At 41.6% G+C, this 17516-nt stretch overlaps 1 protein-coding gene across 1 annotated transcript in view; it reads left to right on the plus strand.

The window, feature by feature from the left end:
• The window catches only part of CNTNAP2 (contactin associated protein 2), a gene marked incomplete at both ends in the record, with an annotated part of 1866690 nt that overhangs the window by 1252828 nt on the left and 596346 nt on the right, over positions 1-17516 (plus strand). The window contains 1 exon segment of the mRNA XM_080819035.1: positions 2055-2174. Within this exon segment, the coding sequence (XP_080675161.1) occupies positions 2055-2174 (120 nt within the window).

Below are 17516 nucleotides of genomic sequence, written 5' to 3' on the forward strand. Positions count from 1 at the left end.
TGGGATAGGATACCGTGGATACTGAAAAATCATTACATGTTTTTTAACATAATGAAAATACTGTTTTAGGACCAGATGAATATTGGCTGAGAAGCTTAATTTGGTGAGAAGTGAAGAGATATTTGGGTAGGCCAACCAAATACCGGATGATAAGGAAAATGGAGTGTTTGCAGGGGGCAAAGAGAGTGACCAATTATTAAATATTTTGAAAAGAAATGTGAAAGCTTTTAAAGGCAGATTGCCCAAAGGGACTAAAAGGAAAACTTTAGAATTATAACTTGGCATTATGGATCATTTTGAGCTACACACAGAAATTGCAATTATCTGGAGAGAGGTTGCAAAAAATGAGTAAGGCAGTTAGAAATTGTGAGTTTAGGTCATTCTGAACTCTCCTTCTTCCTAACGACTTATACCCACCTGGTCTCCATCTCTAGTTGATTTTAAAAACACATGAATCTGTCCCACCTACTTCATCCTTCCTCATAGTCTCATATGGAACTGGTCACCCTTCACCTGGCCTATGGCAATGACAGCCTATGTACGCTCATGAATTTCCAAATCACTTCCCTAAAATCTGTTGTTTTTCTATAGGAGTTTTCTTTCTAAAGCCTACATCTAATTATAGCATCTTCCTGCTTAGAGGTTAAAAATCCTCCTCCCTGCCCTTTATTGCAGTATGCTACTTGACACGGCATTAAAAATTAGAGCAACCATAGTTTATTATCCAAATAAGAGACTTGAGAGATTGAAATTGGACATATTAATCATCACACTTGGATGAAAGACACGTCAGCTCTGCCTGGATTTCCAACTGCATCCCCTTCCAGGGGCACCTTATGCATGAGTAATACCAAAATAATTAGTGAGCAAACCCTACGGGTCCTTTATCTGGGGTGCTCGCATCTGTATTTGCGTTGCCTAATCCCTTGCTCAGCACATGGAGGTACTCAGTATTTGCAGAAGGAAAGGAGGAAAAGAGGATTAAGTAAAACAAAGAATTTGAGAATTGTTTTAGCCTAGTATGTTGTTGTGGACGTGAAATTGCATTTGGGGTCTAACATCTTTTGAGAGGAAACCAGAGGCAGCCCAATGGCAGCACATGGAACATGGAAGCAAAAGGTGGAAAAGAGACGTCCCGGAAGTGGACCTGCTGTTAATGAACAACAGTTCGCAGTGTGAATTCCAGTGCTCTTTACCAAAAGACTAGATTACCTGTGCGTCCGATGATAGCTCTTTACCAGAAATAGTTCTCAGTTTTGTAAAGCTATCTTTTAAAGTCATCTCAAATGTCACTATGGAACTGTTTTTAAAAGTCTTCCCAGTAGTAGTCTAGAAATTATAACGACAAAAGAGATATGCAAATGTCCATTTTTGTACTTTGGAAAACAGGTGCAGTCACTATGAAAAAAAGAAAATGTCAGGAGGATGGGAACAAAAAGAAAAACAATGGAAAAGAACTTATAATTTAATTACCTTGATGTCAGCCTTCTACACAAACTAGATGTGATGTAATTAAAATACCTGTAACAACATGAAGCAGGGGCATTCTTTCCTTTTTCCTGAAATAAAGGAAGATTAGAAACCTCATGCTGTTTGAGGGAAATGTATACTACCTATGCAAAAAAAGGGTGCATGTGTGTATGTGTGTGTGTGTATGTGTGTGTGAGAAAGATTTTTCTCTTAGTGGATAGCCCAACAAAATAGCCAATATTTATGGCCTTTCAAAATAAAGTCATATCTATGAATAACTCCAGACTAAATATTATTTCAGTGATCCCTAATGCAATGAATATTACATTTATTTAACAATGTATTGATGGTTTTAGACCTTTCCCCAGCTATAAAGCCATAGCAGGAACTTGCTATCTTTGTTGGGTCAGAAACGCTCGTGGAATAAGAACCAAATCATGAATCTAAATGTAGATAAAAAGAACATTCGCTCCAACCGGAGGATATACTGCTCAGCAGCACTGGCCAATATTGGATGTGGCTGGGGCACCCATCTGGGGAGCCATTTGCTCTGCACTGTGCTCATGTAGGCTGTTCTGTTCTAGCGATCTACGAGCCTTCCTGTGAAGCCTACAAACACCTGGGCCAGACGTCCAATTACTACTGGATAGATCCTGATGGCAGCGGACCTCTGGGGCCTCTGAAAGTCTACTGCAACATGACAGGTAACTATGCCGTATTGATGTTTCATGGACATCTTCTTCTCTATGTTGAGCATGCACAGGACCATTCAAGCCTGGTTTCTTCTGCACCATGTTCTTTTCACAACATGTAATAAGCTAAATATTGTTGGATTTGTTCAGTGAAATGGTGAAATGTGTTTCTAAAAGCAATAAAATCTTCTAATCTGTTCTTTTTAAACTCTACCTTCTGACTTGAACATTTAAAATACAAACATGTAGGGGAAAAACTCAGAAAGTGCAGTTGAAGGGGGAAGTCCACAGGAAGAGCTGGCCCATGCGGCAGCCTCCGCCACCAGTAACCTAGACTGAGGAACTCAGTATCACTGCTCGACTGTCCACACGCTGCCCATGTCAGGGAGAGCTTATGGACCCCTCCCATCTTCCCCGGGCCGTGTAGTTAACAGAAGGAGGCTTTCTTTGGACAGAAATCCCATTTTGGCAGCACCCACAGCTTTTCATATGTATCTGGAATTTTCTGCAACAGAAGAAAACCTAGTTTTTCTTCACTTCTGTATTGAATTTTGGAGTTATGAAATGAAATTATGGGTTCTGGTAAACTCCCACAATGTGTAAAATATACAGATCTCTAAGAGTAGATTTTCTATCAGACACTTAGTAATGTCTTGCCCTCCAAAGTAGAAGAGTGTGAGGCATGTGCCACTCACCGGCTCCAGGAGAGAGGACCAGCATTTGATGGAAACTCCTTAAGTATTTGATTATACCAGTAATGGTGATGTGATGCTACTTAGAATGATTACTACATTATCTGTACACTATGTGTCAGGTACCATGATAAATTCTTTACTTAGACTACCTGGGTTTGCATCCCAGCTCCATCGGTCACCAGGTATATAATCACAGGCACCTTATTAACTGTATTAAACCCAATAAGGCTCAGTATGTTTATCTATAAAATGGATTAATAATAATATCTACCACATAGCATTCTTATGTAAATGGAATAAAATAATATACCTATGGTTCTTCCCATATTATCTGACACATGGTAAACTTTCAATAAAGGTTACAGGGAGTAAGGTATTATTTTTTTTAAAGGATTAGACAGTTAAATATCTTGCTTATATTATTTAGGTAAGATTCAAACACAAGTTGGTTGGGGACCTAGTGGTTCTTAAATCAGGCAATGCTTTAGAATCATTTATGGGCCTTTTTGTTTTTGTTTTTGTTTTTGTTTTCCATACTTACTAAATGTGTCTATGCTGAACACTTTGATTCAGTCTGTTGGTTCACAACCCTCCAGGGAACTTCCCAGGTGTGATCTAAAACAGCTCCTGTACTCAGAGGGCTGGGAGAGACCCAAGAAAGAGACAGGCCCCTCCAAGTTGGTAGGTAGCAGTTTTAATAAGCACAGGGAACTTATATATGAGGCTTGTCTTGATGGCAACATAATCTTAGCAGTATATGAAGACGCCTCACCTTCGTTCAGTCACATACGCTGCACAGGCGTCCTCAGCACCACACCACCACTACAAATTTGTGTCCTCGGAACAGCCCCTGAGAGAGAAAAAGGCAAGTGGAACTCCATTCCAGGCTCAGGGGAATGGATGAGAAGCCTTGGAGTGCCTGGGGTCAGCTCACAGGTCAACGGGCAGTCACGTCTTTTTCCAGTGACACCCCCAGACATAGGTGCTAAGTGCAATTAGGATTGTGCCGCTCAGAGGGAGAACCCGGAAGAGCTTTGTGGGTAAGCAGACCCTGTGGAGAATTTCCAGCAACATCAGGAAACCATGCATGGTCCAGAGCAGAAGGTGGAATGATGAGGACGGGAGTGTAGTATGGAAGGTGTGTAGAGGAAATGGTAACATGGGAGCTATCTTCCCCAAAGTATCCTTCCATGCCAAGAACTATGTGTGACCCAGAGAAGAAACCTGCTCATCAGAAAGCTTGGTTTAAGAGTTTACTGGTTCTTGGACTTGTCAGTGCACTCAGGTACTCTCTTACTTATCTTCATTTTAATCTTAGTTGAACTAAAATACAATCTGTGAGAACTTGATTTAATCTATAAGAATCTTGATTTTTGTTTCTCCTAATATATAAAAAATATGATTATAGTTTAAGCCAATACGCTAAATGCAGTCTGGACAGTGAAGAGTACAGTACCACTTTCTGCAGGTAGAATATTTTTTCTTTCATCATTCAAGATAGGTATGAACACTAGTGTGTCAGGGACACTGAAGGCCAGCAGGCATTCGTTGGCCTTTAACCACCCATCGGCCCTTTCTTCATCTGGAAAGAACATGAACTTGACATCATTAGGACAGTATGGTACCACATAGCTTGGTTTGGGCTATTGCAGTTCCAAGAGATAGATGTTGAAGAAGAGGAAGGAATGACAGCATGAGCAATTCTATGAAGTCTTGATATATCTACCACTCTATGTCATGAGAAGGTACATATGCCTTACTTTATAACTTTTCTGGGAAAAAATAGAGCCCTCCCACATCTCAGTGGCCCAGATGTAATTTGGTATTATCACTGTTGAATATATCACAGATTTTTAAAATGGGAGCAAGACATCTTCTCTGGGGAAGAAGCAATGTCTTGGCAGTGATCAGGCTTTTTTTCCTTCTTTCTACAGATGTCGTGGGATGGGGGAGAGCTGTAAACTTATACAGACATAGTGAAAACTATAAGGAAAGGGACCTCCCTGACAGGAAATATCTGATGTAGATTTAGGTAGAAACTAAAGACACTGTGGAAAATTACTTCTGATGTAGATCTATTCTTTGGAATCCTAAACTTCCAATTCTGTTACTAATTTAAAAGATAAAGGAAATGAAAACACAATTAATGTAGGGCCTGATAGGAAGAAGGGAGTCTTCCTTGATTTTTGGGCAAGAAGTTCCTCCAAATATTCATGACCACACTACTGTCAAGTGATGTCTCCAAGTTTTAACATTATCAAATAAGTAACGTATCCTTTATCCTCACTATGTTTCATATTGAATCATAAGGGAGGACTTGAGGTCTGTCCCTTTTAGAGTATTTTATTGTTTGATTGGTTCCACGATTTCAACGTGTTGATATCTTTTGGTCATCTCAGCTGCTTTTATTACATTCTCAATTTCTTCTTCGTAATACCTCTTGCAAATCATCCTTATTTTCAGCCCCAATTCTGAATGATAGTTTCTTTAAAAACTGAACACTCACCTACTACATGATTCCGCAGTTGCCCTGGTGGGCATTTACTCCAAGGGAATGAAGACAGAGTTACACAGAAACCTGTGCACAGAGGAGCATGGCAGACTTATTGGTAATAGCCAAAAACTGGAAGGCACCCAGATGCCCTTTGACAGGTGAATGGGTAGACAGACTTGGTACATCCATACCATGGAATTCTCTCTGACAATAAAAAAGAATGAACAATTGATCCAATGCAACAGACATAAATCTCCAGAGAATTAGGTTGAGTGAAAAAAAATCCAATCTCAAAAGATTACATACTGTCTGATTTTCATTTATATAACATTCTTGAAATGACAACATGACGGACATGGAGAACAGATTAATGACTCCTGGTGGTGAAGGGGGGGTGGGGGTGGGAGCGAAGTGGGCGTGGTGACAGAAGGGCAACATCATGAGGGACTCTGTGCCGATGGACGTGTTTAGGGTCCTGACTGTACTGGCGGCAATATCTCGGTTGTGATGCTGTACTGAGGTTTTGCATGGTGGCACCACTGGGGGACGTGAAGGAAGCGTACAAGGGACCTCTCTGTACTATTTATCACAACTGCATGTTGCATCTACATTACCTCAAGGAAAATGTTTAATTAAAAATATATAATATACACCAAAAAAATCCCAAAGATTGTGAATTTTTTCACAGTCTTTGTGGGAAAAAAAAATAGTGCTTAAGCATACCTCTAGGATCCTTTTATCCAGGTTTTGTTTTTTTTTAAATTTATGTATGCACTATGCATCGGGCACTGTGCCATAGGAGGATAAGTGGGTACACTAAATGCGTTCCCAACTGATAGTAAAACACATGTTTAAAAAGCAAATAAATAAGTAATTTTTCTACAAAGAAAAGTAATGGAATTCTGAGGAGTGATTTATTTTAAATAACGCCTCTCTCTGGAAGCAAACTTTTAGCCGAAATCTAAAGTATGAAAAGAGACAAAGCACTCGAGGAGGTGAGGAGGGAAACGAGCCCTATAAATGAACACCCCAGGCCGTGAAAGAGATTGTTGCATTCCAAGGAGCTAAAACCCCCGTGGCCGGAGCCTGGAGCTTGGTGAGCCTCAGGGAGGGGGCTCGAGAGAAGTTGCCAGATGGACAAGGCCAGGTAGAAAGGTAGAAAGGAGGGTAGTGTGGGAAAAAGCTGGATTTTATGTTTTCAGTTATTTTTCAGGGCAGGGGATGGGAGAATCCATGGAGAGGTTTCAAGCAGGAGAATGAGGGGGTCTTGTTTAGAACTTAACAGTTGGGGGGCGCGGGGTTGGGCATGAGTGGCAGAGTGGAAACACCAAGACCAGTTCTGGAGTTTTTGTCAAAGTCCGGGGAGGCATCATCTGCTCCTTGAACTAGAGTGGTGACAGCTGGAGTGATGAGACAGAGATGCATTCTGGATCTGTTCTGAAGTTAGATGATGACCGATGATGATGATGATGATGATGTCAGGGTGGATGACAGGTTGGGTGAGGATGGCTAAGGACAGTCATCAAGAGTAACTCCCCAATACATGGACTGAGTAACTGGGTGGATTACAGTGCCATGGGACATGTAGAAAATTAAGGGAAGAACAGATTTAGAGAAAATTCAAGAAGTCAGTTTTGGCATAGTTAAGTGTGAGGTGCTATATACCATCTAAATTGAGATGCCAGTTTTGCAATTGGATAAAACTTCAAGAAGGATATGAGGGTTAGAGATAGAAATGTGCTAATTGTTAGCATCTGAATATATGAGAAGTGATAATATCACTCAGGGATTGATGTAAACAGGGAAAAGGCATCTCGGGAATGAGCCTTCGGGAACTCACTAGAAATCAGGTCTCTGGTGATGAGGCGGCGTGTCAGCGTGTAGGAGGAGGATGTAACTGAGAGTAAATGGAGGAAGAATGTCTAAGAGCATTTGGGGACGACTGGGTCACCCATATGGATCTCGAAGTGACTGCTTGGGTCCTAGATAATGACAAAACGTTTTGAGGATGGAGAATGACTTTGAATCCATGCAAATGTCTATAATGAACGAGGCGATGCACCCAAATATGGCCAGTGCCAGCAGGCAGGGTGAGGGGGGCGGGGTTTGTCTGGAAGGGACCAGCCCCCCAAAGGGCCGGGGTAGACAGCTTTAGGAAACCAGGAATAGACTCCAGCTGCCCTGGACTCCATGACCAGTGAAATCTCCCACAAGAACAGCAGACTCACAAGCCGAGTCTTGAAGAACAGGTGGGTGTTGTGGGGCCTGGAAAAGGGGAGAAGGAAAAATAGACCAACTTATAAAATGCTTTGTACAACACGCAAAGCAGCTCAGACGTGGTCCTGAGGGAAAAGGCAGCCCCTGGTGATGCTGTATTTTTAAAGCATCACTTTGGCAGCCGTGAATGGGATTCTCCAAAGGAGACCCAGACGTAGAACAGGGACACAAGAGAGAAAACCCCTGTTGTGGTCCAGGCGTCAAAAACTGAGAATGTAAGGTAAGTGGCAGTCAGGTAGAGGAGGGGGTCGATTTCGTGGCTATTTAGAAAGTTGAGGCGGCCAGGCTGTGGCTGAAAACGAGAGGGAGCTGAACATGATTGTGGAGTTTCTGCTGTGGGTAACCAACTGCATGAGGTGGGCCACGGGAGGCCAAGGGCAGGTTAGGGAAGGGGCGAGCCCGTCACTCAGCCTGGCCCAGCTGCCCCCAGCAGGTACCGCATACATTCCCGGTGGGGCTGGGCGCGCCTCAGGCAACCTCTGTGTCTGCGCTTCCAGTTTCCTTGTGAATGAAGTGTGGGCATTGGAATGGAAGGATCTCTGCCCTCCCTCCCATTCTAAAAAAAAAAAAAAAAAAGGAAGGAAAGAAAGAAAAAGAGAAAAAAGAACAAATTCTATGATTACCATGGAACACGAAAGAAAAATATCACAGTATCCCTGCAGTCAAATAATCTAGAGGCAGAATCCTCTTATCTCACATAAGCTTGAACGTACTCATTTCTTGGCCGAGTTTGACATGAGTCGGCACCCTTCACTTTTTGTGATGAGGCAGGTGTCCTACGCTGCAATTCTTCTTTTGACGCTCTGCAGTTCAGGGCTCCATGCTCGGAAGGTGGGCCCTAAATGACAGAGCGTCCCAAGTACCCGGCGTTGGTACTGAGCGGAGAATGTGTTCCCCGATTCCCCTGAGGAACAGCAGTCATTCTGCGCGAGCCAAGGGCACGAAATGGACTCATTGTTACCCTCCTTCTCCATTTCCGTCCTCCCTCTGAGAATTTGCTATTGTAAATACAACTGTCATAAACATAAACTATCATATATTTGAGCATTTACCTCTGTTATTGGTACATCTTTTTAAACACGTAAGCTTCTATTTCTATTTTAAGATGCTTGCCATCATCTTTTCCTAGAAACCTCGAACTTTCCTATTTAAAGCTTCATTTGGTTCTTTCCGCCTGATGGTTAATAATAACAATAGTAAATAAAGCTAGATCCAGTCATTATCCTCGGAAACTTGCTCCGTATCCGTAAATCAACAGCAGTGTTTTTCTCAATATTCTGTAATCTAATTCATGTTCTTTAAAACTCTCTTCGCATTCATGTTTAATTTTTTTAAAATGTAAGTAAGCATCTGTGCTGTGGCATGTGAAGTCTAAAGTCCAAATCAGGAACACCTCCCGCCCGCACTCTTCCTAGCACGAGTTTTGTAGTTTTATCAAAAAGCCATTAAGCTTGTTTACATAATTTGTGCTTTATAAAGCCCTGGGATTTAGCTGATCAAATTCTATTTTCCTCTATAATGGTAAAAGCTGTTCATGTCTTTTTAATCTAATATTTATAGAGAGCTTGTTACTCAAGTTCCTAAGCACTTGCACCCAGTAATATCATTTTATTTATTATTATGCTTCTCAGAAGTTTGAGGAGGAAGTGCCAACAGCAGGGAAATGAGTCTCTGCGTGGTGTGCGTGGGTTCTGGTGGGAAGTGTCGTGGGCTCCCCCACCGTTCCTGCTCTTGTACCCTACCCTCTAGCAAAGCAAAGCAAAGCAGTCTCTTCTCTAGCATACTCATTTTCTTAGCAGCTTACAATTTATTATCTCACCGTGAACGCCGGTCAGGGGTCTGCCACGGGAGAGCCGGTCCCCTGCTCAGGGCCTCCCAGGCTGAAATGAAGGGGTCAGCAGGGCTGTGATCGCCTCTGAGGCTTAGGATCCTCTTCGGTGTTCATTTGGGTTGTTGACAGAGTTCAGTTCCTCGTGGCTTTAAGACCGAGGGTCCCATTTTCTGACTGGCTGTTGACTGTGGATTGCTCTCAGCTTCTCCAGGCTGCTGAGGTCCCAGCGGTGAGTCCCTCCCACAGCCTGGCCATTGCTGGATCTCTCTGGTCTGCAGACCGTCTTTCAAGAGCTCAGTTGATTAGGTCGTGCCCACCCAGGATAATTCCCTGATTAACTCCAGTCAGCTGATTGGGGACCTTGCTTAATCTGCCAAATCTCTTTACCTTTGCCATACAGAGTGACCGACCTGCAGGAGAGACACCCATCATATTCACCGATCCCCCATATTCAAGGACTGGGGCTCACGTGGAGAGTATAGGTGTGCTGGCAGGAATCTTGGGGGCCACCTTTGCACCCCTCTTACCACACCTGGCTCCATACACCTCCGTATAGTACTCATAATTCCAGCTACGTGTATCCTCACTTTCTGAGCAACAGTGCAACATTTAGTTTGTAAAATATTTAGCCTTTTTTTATTATTTGTCTAAGGGTTTTTAGTATATTGTTCAATATAGGAAATTCTGAAAATATGAAAAGCAAAAATAAAAATTGCTTACCAGCTACAGACACAAATTGCTAACATGTTAGGAAAGGTGTCAGAAAGACTGTATTATAGAGTTGAAGCCACATTTATTATTGAGAGCAAACTGAGCGTAAGGCTCTATTCTAGGTAGATTACACACAATAATTCATCCATCATCCAGGACTTCACAACAACCCCACAGGGCAGTAATAATACTGGCGTCCCTTTTTTCTGGATGAGGAAACTGAAACTCAGAGATACTAAGTTCTGAGCCCCACAGCAAATCCCAGTAGGTTATGGAGATGGACGTCTTAGAATTGTGTGATTCAGAGCCAGACAGAGTTCCTCGTCACTGCGTGTGTGTGTGTGTGTGTGTGCGCGCATGTGCGTGTACGTGTGCGTGTGTGCGTGTTTATAGACATCCATCCCAACACTGGTCCTCATTTTGGATTCTGTAGTATGGTCTGTAATATGATCTCTGAAATGAGCACCTCTTACTCATATCTTTTCATTATCATCATCAAAAATTCCTTATCCAGCTCTAATTCATTATCTGTGGTTTGGACAGCATTTTTGCAGTAAACTATTTACTTCTTAATTGTCCAACTAATGCCTTGGGGTTTTTAATCAGAGAACACATTTTAAATGAAATCAGCATCTAAACCATTAGGCAATTATTATCAATTTCAGCTCTAAATTCAACTACGAGTTAATATAATTTTCTGAGAGCTTTATAGGCTAAGTTGTGTATGTCCTATCTACCTAGGTTAGTCATCCCTTAGGGTTTGAACCTGACTTTTAGGATAATTAAAATTCTATCACCAATATCTAGTTACACTGTCAATGGAACATCTTATACGGAATCTAACAAAATCTGATGTGAGAATGTAACAAGGTTGAGTGGAATTGTATTGGGGATCATCCGTGATATTTACTTTGATTATAGTGCCTCATTCTTCCTTTTTTTGCAAGGAAACCAGCTAGAAACGAGGACACACACGGCTCCCCTATTCTCTGTTAGGCTTATTAACATTCGCAGGCCAGGCGCTGCTATGCTTCCAATCCCTCGGTGTTCCCAGATGTCATGAACTATTTCTCTGATGAATTCATGGCCTAAAGTGTGAGCCTCCAAACACTGGCTTCTTCCATTTTATTCCCTCTGCTCATTTTATTTTTTCTCATCACCGGCTTTTTCTCTCCCTCGTCTGTCTCCTGCCCCAGCGCACCTCCTCTGTTGTTAACCCGCACGCGGAATAGCTCTCCTCCTTGTCTTCTCCAGGCACATCTTCTCCTCTCCGCTGACCTCTCACCACCCGTCTTTGTTAAAAAACCTTTGTAATCACTCAGCAACTCCTGCCTCACGCGCTCAGCTTTTTCAGTTCCTCACAATCAGTATAAATCTTTGAATTCAATTCTGTTCATACAGCTTCAATTGAAAATCTAGGAACCAACTCACTGATCAAACACAGCCTGAAAAGAGAGCTCTTCTCTGTAACTGATTACCCGCTTGCCCAAGACTCCCTTCTGGATTCGGGCTCTTATTCCGCAGATGGCTTCCCCTGCCAGGCTTTCTTTCAAATCTCTTCATTGTGTGTCAGTCATAGTGATAGGTTAATACTACAAAAGGTCTCAAATGGTGTTTGAACCTAAATCAAGGAAAGGAGCGGAAAGCTGTAAGAGCGGGGTGAGGCCCATGCCATGGGACAGGGTGCAGAAGGGAGTGCAGGATGCCGTGGAAAATCAAGAAGGAACGGTAACCGGCCCCTCAGGGTCCCCTGGAGCCACCAACATAGCACCCCTTCAAGCAGAGGCGCCCCCCTCCAAGTATTTCCACACCCCTACCTTGCCAGGATTTTAAACACACTGCCTCCTGGTGCTCTAAAAGCAATGCCTTTGTTATGTGATCCCCCCCGTGCCTCCCCGTGGTCTGTGGCAAGGGAATGTTTTTGGTGCCTCTCACATGGGGGGTCCGAGACGCTCATCCAGTCCACTGTAATCAGCTCATCCAGTCAGGCAGGAAGGGGAGAGAAACACTTTGGAAAATCCAATTAAGGTCAGCTCACTGCTTTGTGATCAGAAACCAGAAGCGCAAGAATCATGTCACGTCCACACTAGGAATTCCTGCCTTCTGCCTGGCTTAAAGCCCTTATGTGTGGAGTTCTCTCTCCACACCCTTTCCCTTTTTCAGTTTTGTGGGTCACCTTTCATTCCTTCTGTGGATATCTATTTCCATACCAGAAGGTTCCTGGCGATTTTGTCGGGAGAATCTCATATAGAAGCTAATTTCTTTTTTTATATTATCTTGGTCTCACGGATGGAGCCAAGAAAGTTAAAACAAACTGCATCCAAACTCCATGTTGCTAAACTGGCAGATACTGGAATCATACCTCCTCCACTGACTTAAACTAGGAGCCCTGAAGCTCATCCGTGTCCTACAAATGACCGCCACACGATGGCAGGTGCCCCATCTGTGACAAGTGAGAAAGAACGAACTTGTCAAAAATCTCATTGCGTTTATGGACAGAAGACTCTGTTAGGGCTGACCTCCCTTCACATAATGATTGTCTCATATCCCGTTTTTACTCCTCTATTTTTTGAGCAAAGAAAACAGCATTAAAAAGTGAGATTGTGCAAGAACTTGCTACATCATCATCATCATCATCATCATCATCATCATCATCATCACCATTGCTTCCTCTTTGTTTGGCTGAATGTCTGTTTCATTCTGTCTTCCCTGGAACCACGCTGGCCCTTGCGCCTCGAAGCCCTCTTGGTTGGGTGCAGCCTTCAGGCCGTGACAAGGCAGCATGCTGTGGGACCTCCAAGGAATGCCTTAGTGGGCAGGGGCGAGGGGGTGAGGGCAGGAAGCCGCTCCGTGTCTTCTGAGGCCAGTCAAGCACGGAATAGAGTCTGACCTATTCTGCTCGCAGTTCTTAAAAAACTAAACTCCTCACGGGCATCTCGCTGATGTTTCCCCTTCTCCAGTCCAAACCGTTGGCTGGCTGTGTCTGGGGCACGCCGTCATCATCGTGAAGCCTCGCCTCACCGCACCCCTGTCCTTGGGCTGACAGCTTCCTCATCTCTCCCTGCGCTAGATCTCCTGCTTCCCACTCTCCCCGCCCCCCTCCTCCTGGTCTCTCTGTCTCCCTCCAGCACAGCACACCCTTTGGTCACTTCATGACCCTTTAATGTGACCTACCCTTCTCTCGGGAGGTTAGAATATTCTTTTTGTCCCAGACTTTCTGAAATTTCACAACGTGCCTTTCACCCTGGCAACGCCTTACGCTTCTTTTTATTGTTCTTTTTGTAATTTGGTCTCTTCTGATTTCTTTCTTCTCTCTAGACTTGACTTTTCATCACGCCTTTCATCAAAGAGCTCTTTTTTTGTTCCTGGAAAGTTCCTTTTGAATGCTGTTCTAGCCTTGCTTTATGAACGCACACCTTTTCCTTGCCTCTTAAGGATAACAAACATCTTCCTGTATTGTTTTCTTTTTCTAAATTTCTTAATTCTCATTTTTCTGGCTTTTTTTTTCTGATTTCTAGGCCCCGCAGCTTTCCTCAGTTTCTTAATAATTATTAGCTATGTGTTTGTTATTAAGAGTGATAGAGTCTGGTTGCCCTTAGACTTTACTCTGGGGTAGAGGTGCCACGTGTCCTGCGGTGCCCAGCACAGACCCACTGGAGCGCTCTTGCCCTCGTGTAGTCACTAATAGCTCTTCTTTCACTCTCTCACATGCAGATGATGTGTGCATATATTATACACTCTAACTTTAATTTTTTTGGGAAGGGAGAAAGTTAAATACCGGTTTATTCACCACCCTAACCTGGAAACCCTTTACTCATTTTTAATCCCCTAATTTAATAGCATAGGAGAAAAATAGGTTTCCAAAACATGACTTTAATATCTGTAAATTTTAAATATCAATCCATGTTTCCCTCTTATTCGAAGGATGTCATCATTCTTAGTGCTTGTTACTGACTCTGCATAGGAAGTTGTGTGGTAGGTGCCTTCGTCTGTATTATTCCGTTTATTCCTTAGCAGTAACCCCGAGAGATATCAGTGTTCTGATGTGGGTGACAGGTGAGCTGAGATACAGATAGACTTTAATATTTTCAAACAGCCAATGAGTGTTTAAACACATGATCATCTGTGGGCGCTTCTATAAGGCAATTTACAAAAAGATGTTTACTTAAAGAATATGGGTTTGAATGAGAGACTTTCTTATCTTTTAATGGCATACATTTATCACTTTTCCCTTTTAATGGAATGAATCATTCTGAGAAACCCTTGCTCTTATAATTAAAATAATGTAAATTATCATTCGTAGTAGTATTTTAAAATTGTCTTTCCCTGGTTCTGATTTCTGCTTGACTAGAGTCTAGGCTGGGATCCAAGATGGCTACTTTGTTCACTAATGAATCCAGCAGTGTCATGTCGAGAGGGCACTAATAAATGCCCTGCTGTGAACAGACCTATGCCACTTGGCTCTTTGAGCAGATAGAATAGCAATAGTTAGAGATAAGCGGGTAAGCTTGAGTAACCTTATATAACTCGGTACTAGGTAACAAGTGTGAGACAAGGCCGCCCCTCCTACACTTAGAAGACAGATGGTTTTTAGCAGTGGGCTCAGAAGTTGTCTGTACAACCCGTTCTGCAAGCTTGAAAGTCCAAGCTCTTTATCCCTTTCCATGTTCTAGCTGCTCTGTGTATGGACTTTGTTGAAGACCAAATATGAAAACATTCCAGAAGCAGGATTGAGTTTACTTTATAACTGGGGTCAGACAACCAGAATCCTGTGATTCAGTGGATGAAGCAGAATGATTTAAAACTCTAGCCTCAGTCTCCATTATGAAGAATGAAAAAGTAAAGTTTTCCCTTGAGTTTACTCTTTGTCCTTCGGATGAAAGATTCAGGAGAGTCTCTAAATTATTTCCATCAATCACCTTTGGTGAATACCAGGAATTTCACCAATAAAAAAACCCATCCCCCCATAATGTAACCAGCAACTCAGTGTATTTATGCTCCTTCACAGAATTATTAATTATTAATCGCAATTCCAGGCCAGCTTGGACAACATTTTCCTTTACATTTTGTCTTGCTCCTTTCTTCTTTCTTACGGCCTCATTTTCAGAGCCTTACAGAATGTTCTTCCTTGGTTAGAAGAAGAGAGACCTGATGTGACTCTCAACATATTAATGTAATACATTTCCTCCTCCAGTGTATCTCCATTTCAAAAAGAATAACAAGAGGAATCCAAATATGGGGAAGATATTCTCAAACAAAGCACTTTCAATGCCCTTGAAATCATTCCTATCCATAGCCCCCGTCCTGCTTGTCTATACAGAAAATCAGGGTCCAAGTGATTTTTGAAAGGCTCTGTTATGTGAAGTTTTTGTTTGTTGAGAGCTGGCAAACCACTGTTTTTACTAACTACTCTGTCTTACTTTTGTGTCAATATCGAGTTTATAACAAACTTTTGCAGGAAAGTTTGTTTTGTTTGTTTATGCAGGAAAAAATTAGTTCTGAAATATCTTTCCTCCCTTCCCCTCGCTATCCCATTCCATAGACAAAAGCTAGAGGAAGGTGAGATTAGAGAAAAAAATTGAATTACATATTATATAGAAAATCACAAAGGAACTCATACTTATTCTCTGGAAAGATAATTAACTAACCTGTTAGCATCATATTCCCAACGCTCCCACTCTCCTAAAGTTCTGTCTTCTGTTTGAAAGCTCTAGATTCTATTTATTAAAAGATTTGTATTTCCCATATATAATAATTTTTGGTACTTTGAAATCCTAATCTTCATTCATATTTGAAAGTAAAATATTTCCAACTCCCATGGAACATGGGAATATTTCCCCCATTGTGGCAAACCATCATTAGGGTCTGTGCATCATTGATGGTTGGGGTGAGGGGGTAGGAACCCAGCTCAGGAGCTTCTGTGGTTGCTGAGATTTTTGTCATCATATTGTTATTCATGGGTCATCAGTAACTACAGTCTTGTTCAGATATTTTTGGTTAGCAGTGGAAAGTAAAAGAGGAGTAGTTACAGAGACTTAAAAGAGCAGATTAGAAAGAAGTTGGGTTTGGAAGAGATTTATTGTTAAAACCAGTGATATTTTCTTTCCCCCATTTCAAGCCCTGGGCAGAAACCTCATAAAAAACATTTGGACGGACTACCATGATCCCATTGAGCATCTGACTCTGTTGCAATGTCATTAAAATGAATTTTTGGTGCTGGTTCAATTTGCCTGTAGCTCTACAGACATGGTCCTATTCATAGTGATTGCTCTCCCTTTCATAGTAGTGGGATGAAGAAAAGAGGAAAACCATGTCCAAAAGTAGTCAATGTGTTAAGGTTTTCTTTTTCAATGTTCCCGTCCCATGACTTTTTAATAGGCCTACAAGTCCATTAACGGTGTTCCTTGATGATAATAATCATGCTTTAAAGGGAATGTTAATTTCTTGTGTCGTCGTGGGAAAATATTCAGTGTGCAAATGATTCCTAAAGCATAAAAATCATGCAAATTTTATAAGTATGCAAATCCCATTTCCTTTAACAAAATTACCAAAAAACCCCACATTTATTTATATCACAGAAGTATCATTTTCGACGTAAATATAACTCTTCTACTATTTGCCTTTCATAAAGCATGTTACCTTAACATCAAATTCCACTCTAAATTCTTAGTTTCTCACAGCAGTTATTTAGGAATATTGAATATCTTTAATAAATATGCAGGAAAAAATTAGTTCTGAAATATCTTACAAATCTATCTCTTTTAACTTAATCTTTAAGTCAGCAGTTGGACTTCCCAGTTCCTTCAGTAGATCCTTAATTGATGTGGTTCATAATCCCTTTCTAATCCTGGTCATTAGCCTGTTTTTTATTTCAATTTGAATAACTATGATTTGATTAGCAGCAATTTTAATGGTCGCTGTAATAGCATTCTTTCCGACATTAGACAGAGTGTGAGTCATTTCCCACTCATATCAAGTATCTATGTTTATTATTCTATGTTATCCCCTGGGTACAATTTTTAGAATTTTAATGTGTTTACCTAAGTTTATATAATTGTTTACTCACTTAACTAGTATTTATTAGTGAATATTATGTGCTAGGCACTGGGGCTACAACAGAAAACATATTAGACATAGCATCTGCTTGTGGGGAGCTTATAGTATTATAAATATGTATAAAAGTATTTCAGATAATCTAGCAGAGCATTATATGAGTAGCCAAGTTATTTCTATCTGAGACATTGAATTGTTGAAATGAGAAAAAGTTATAAATTTATTCAGGTTAGTATATATACTGATTTATAGCAATTTCTGATAGGTAAATCATTTATTACCTTGTCGGAATT

The sequence above is a fragment of the Martes martes genome (genome assembly GCF_963455335.1).
Source record: "Martes martes genome assembly, chromosome: 11".
Taxonomy (NCBI): domain Eukaryota; kingdom Metazoa; phylum Chordata; class Mammalia; order Carnivora; family Mustelidae; genus Martes; species Martes martes.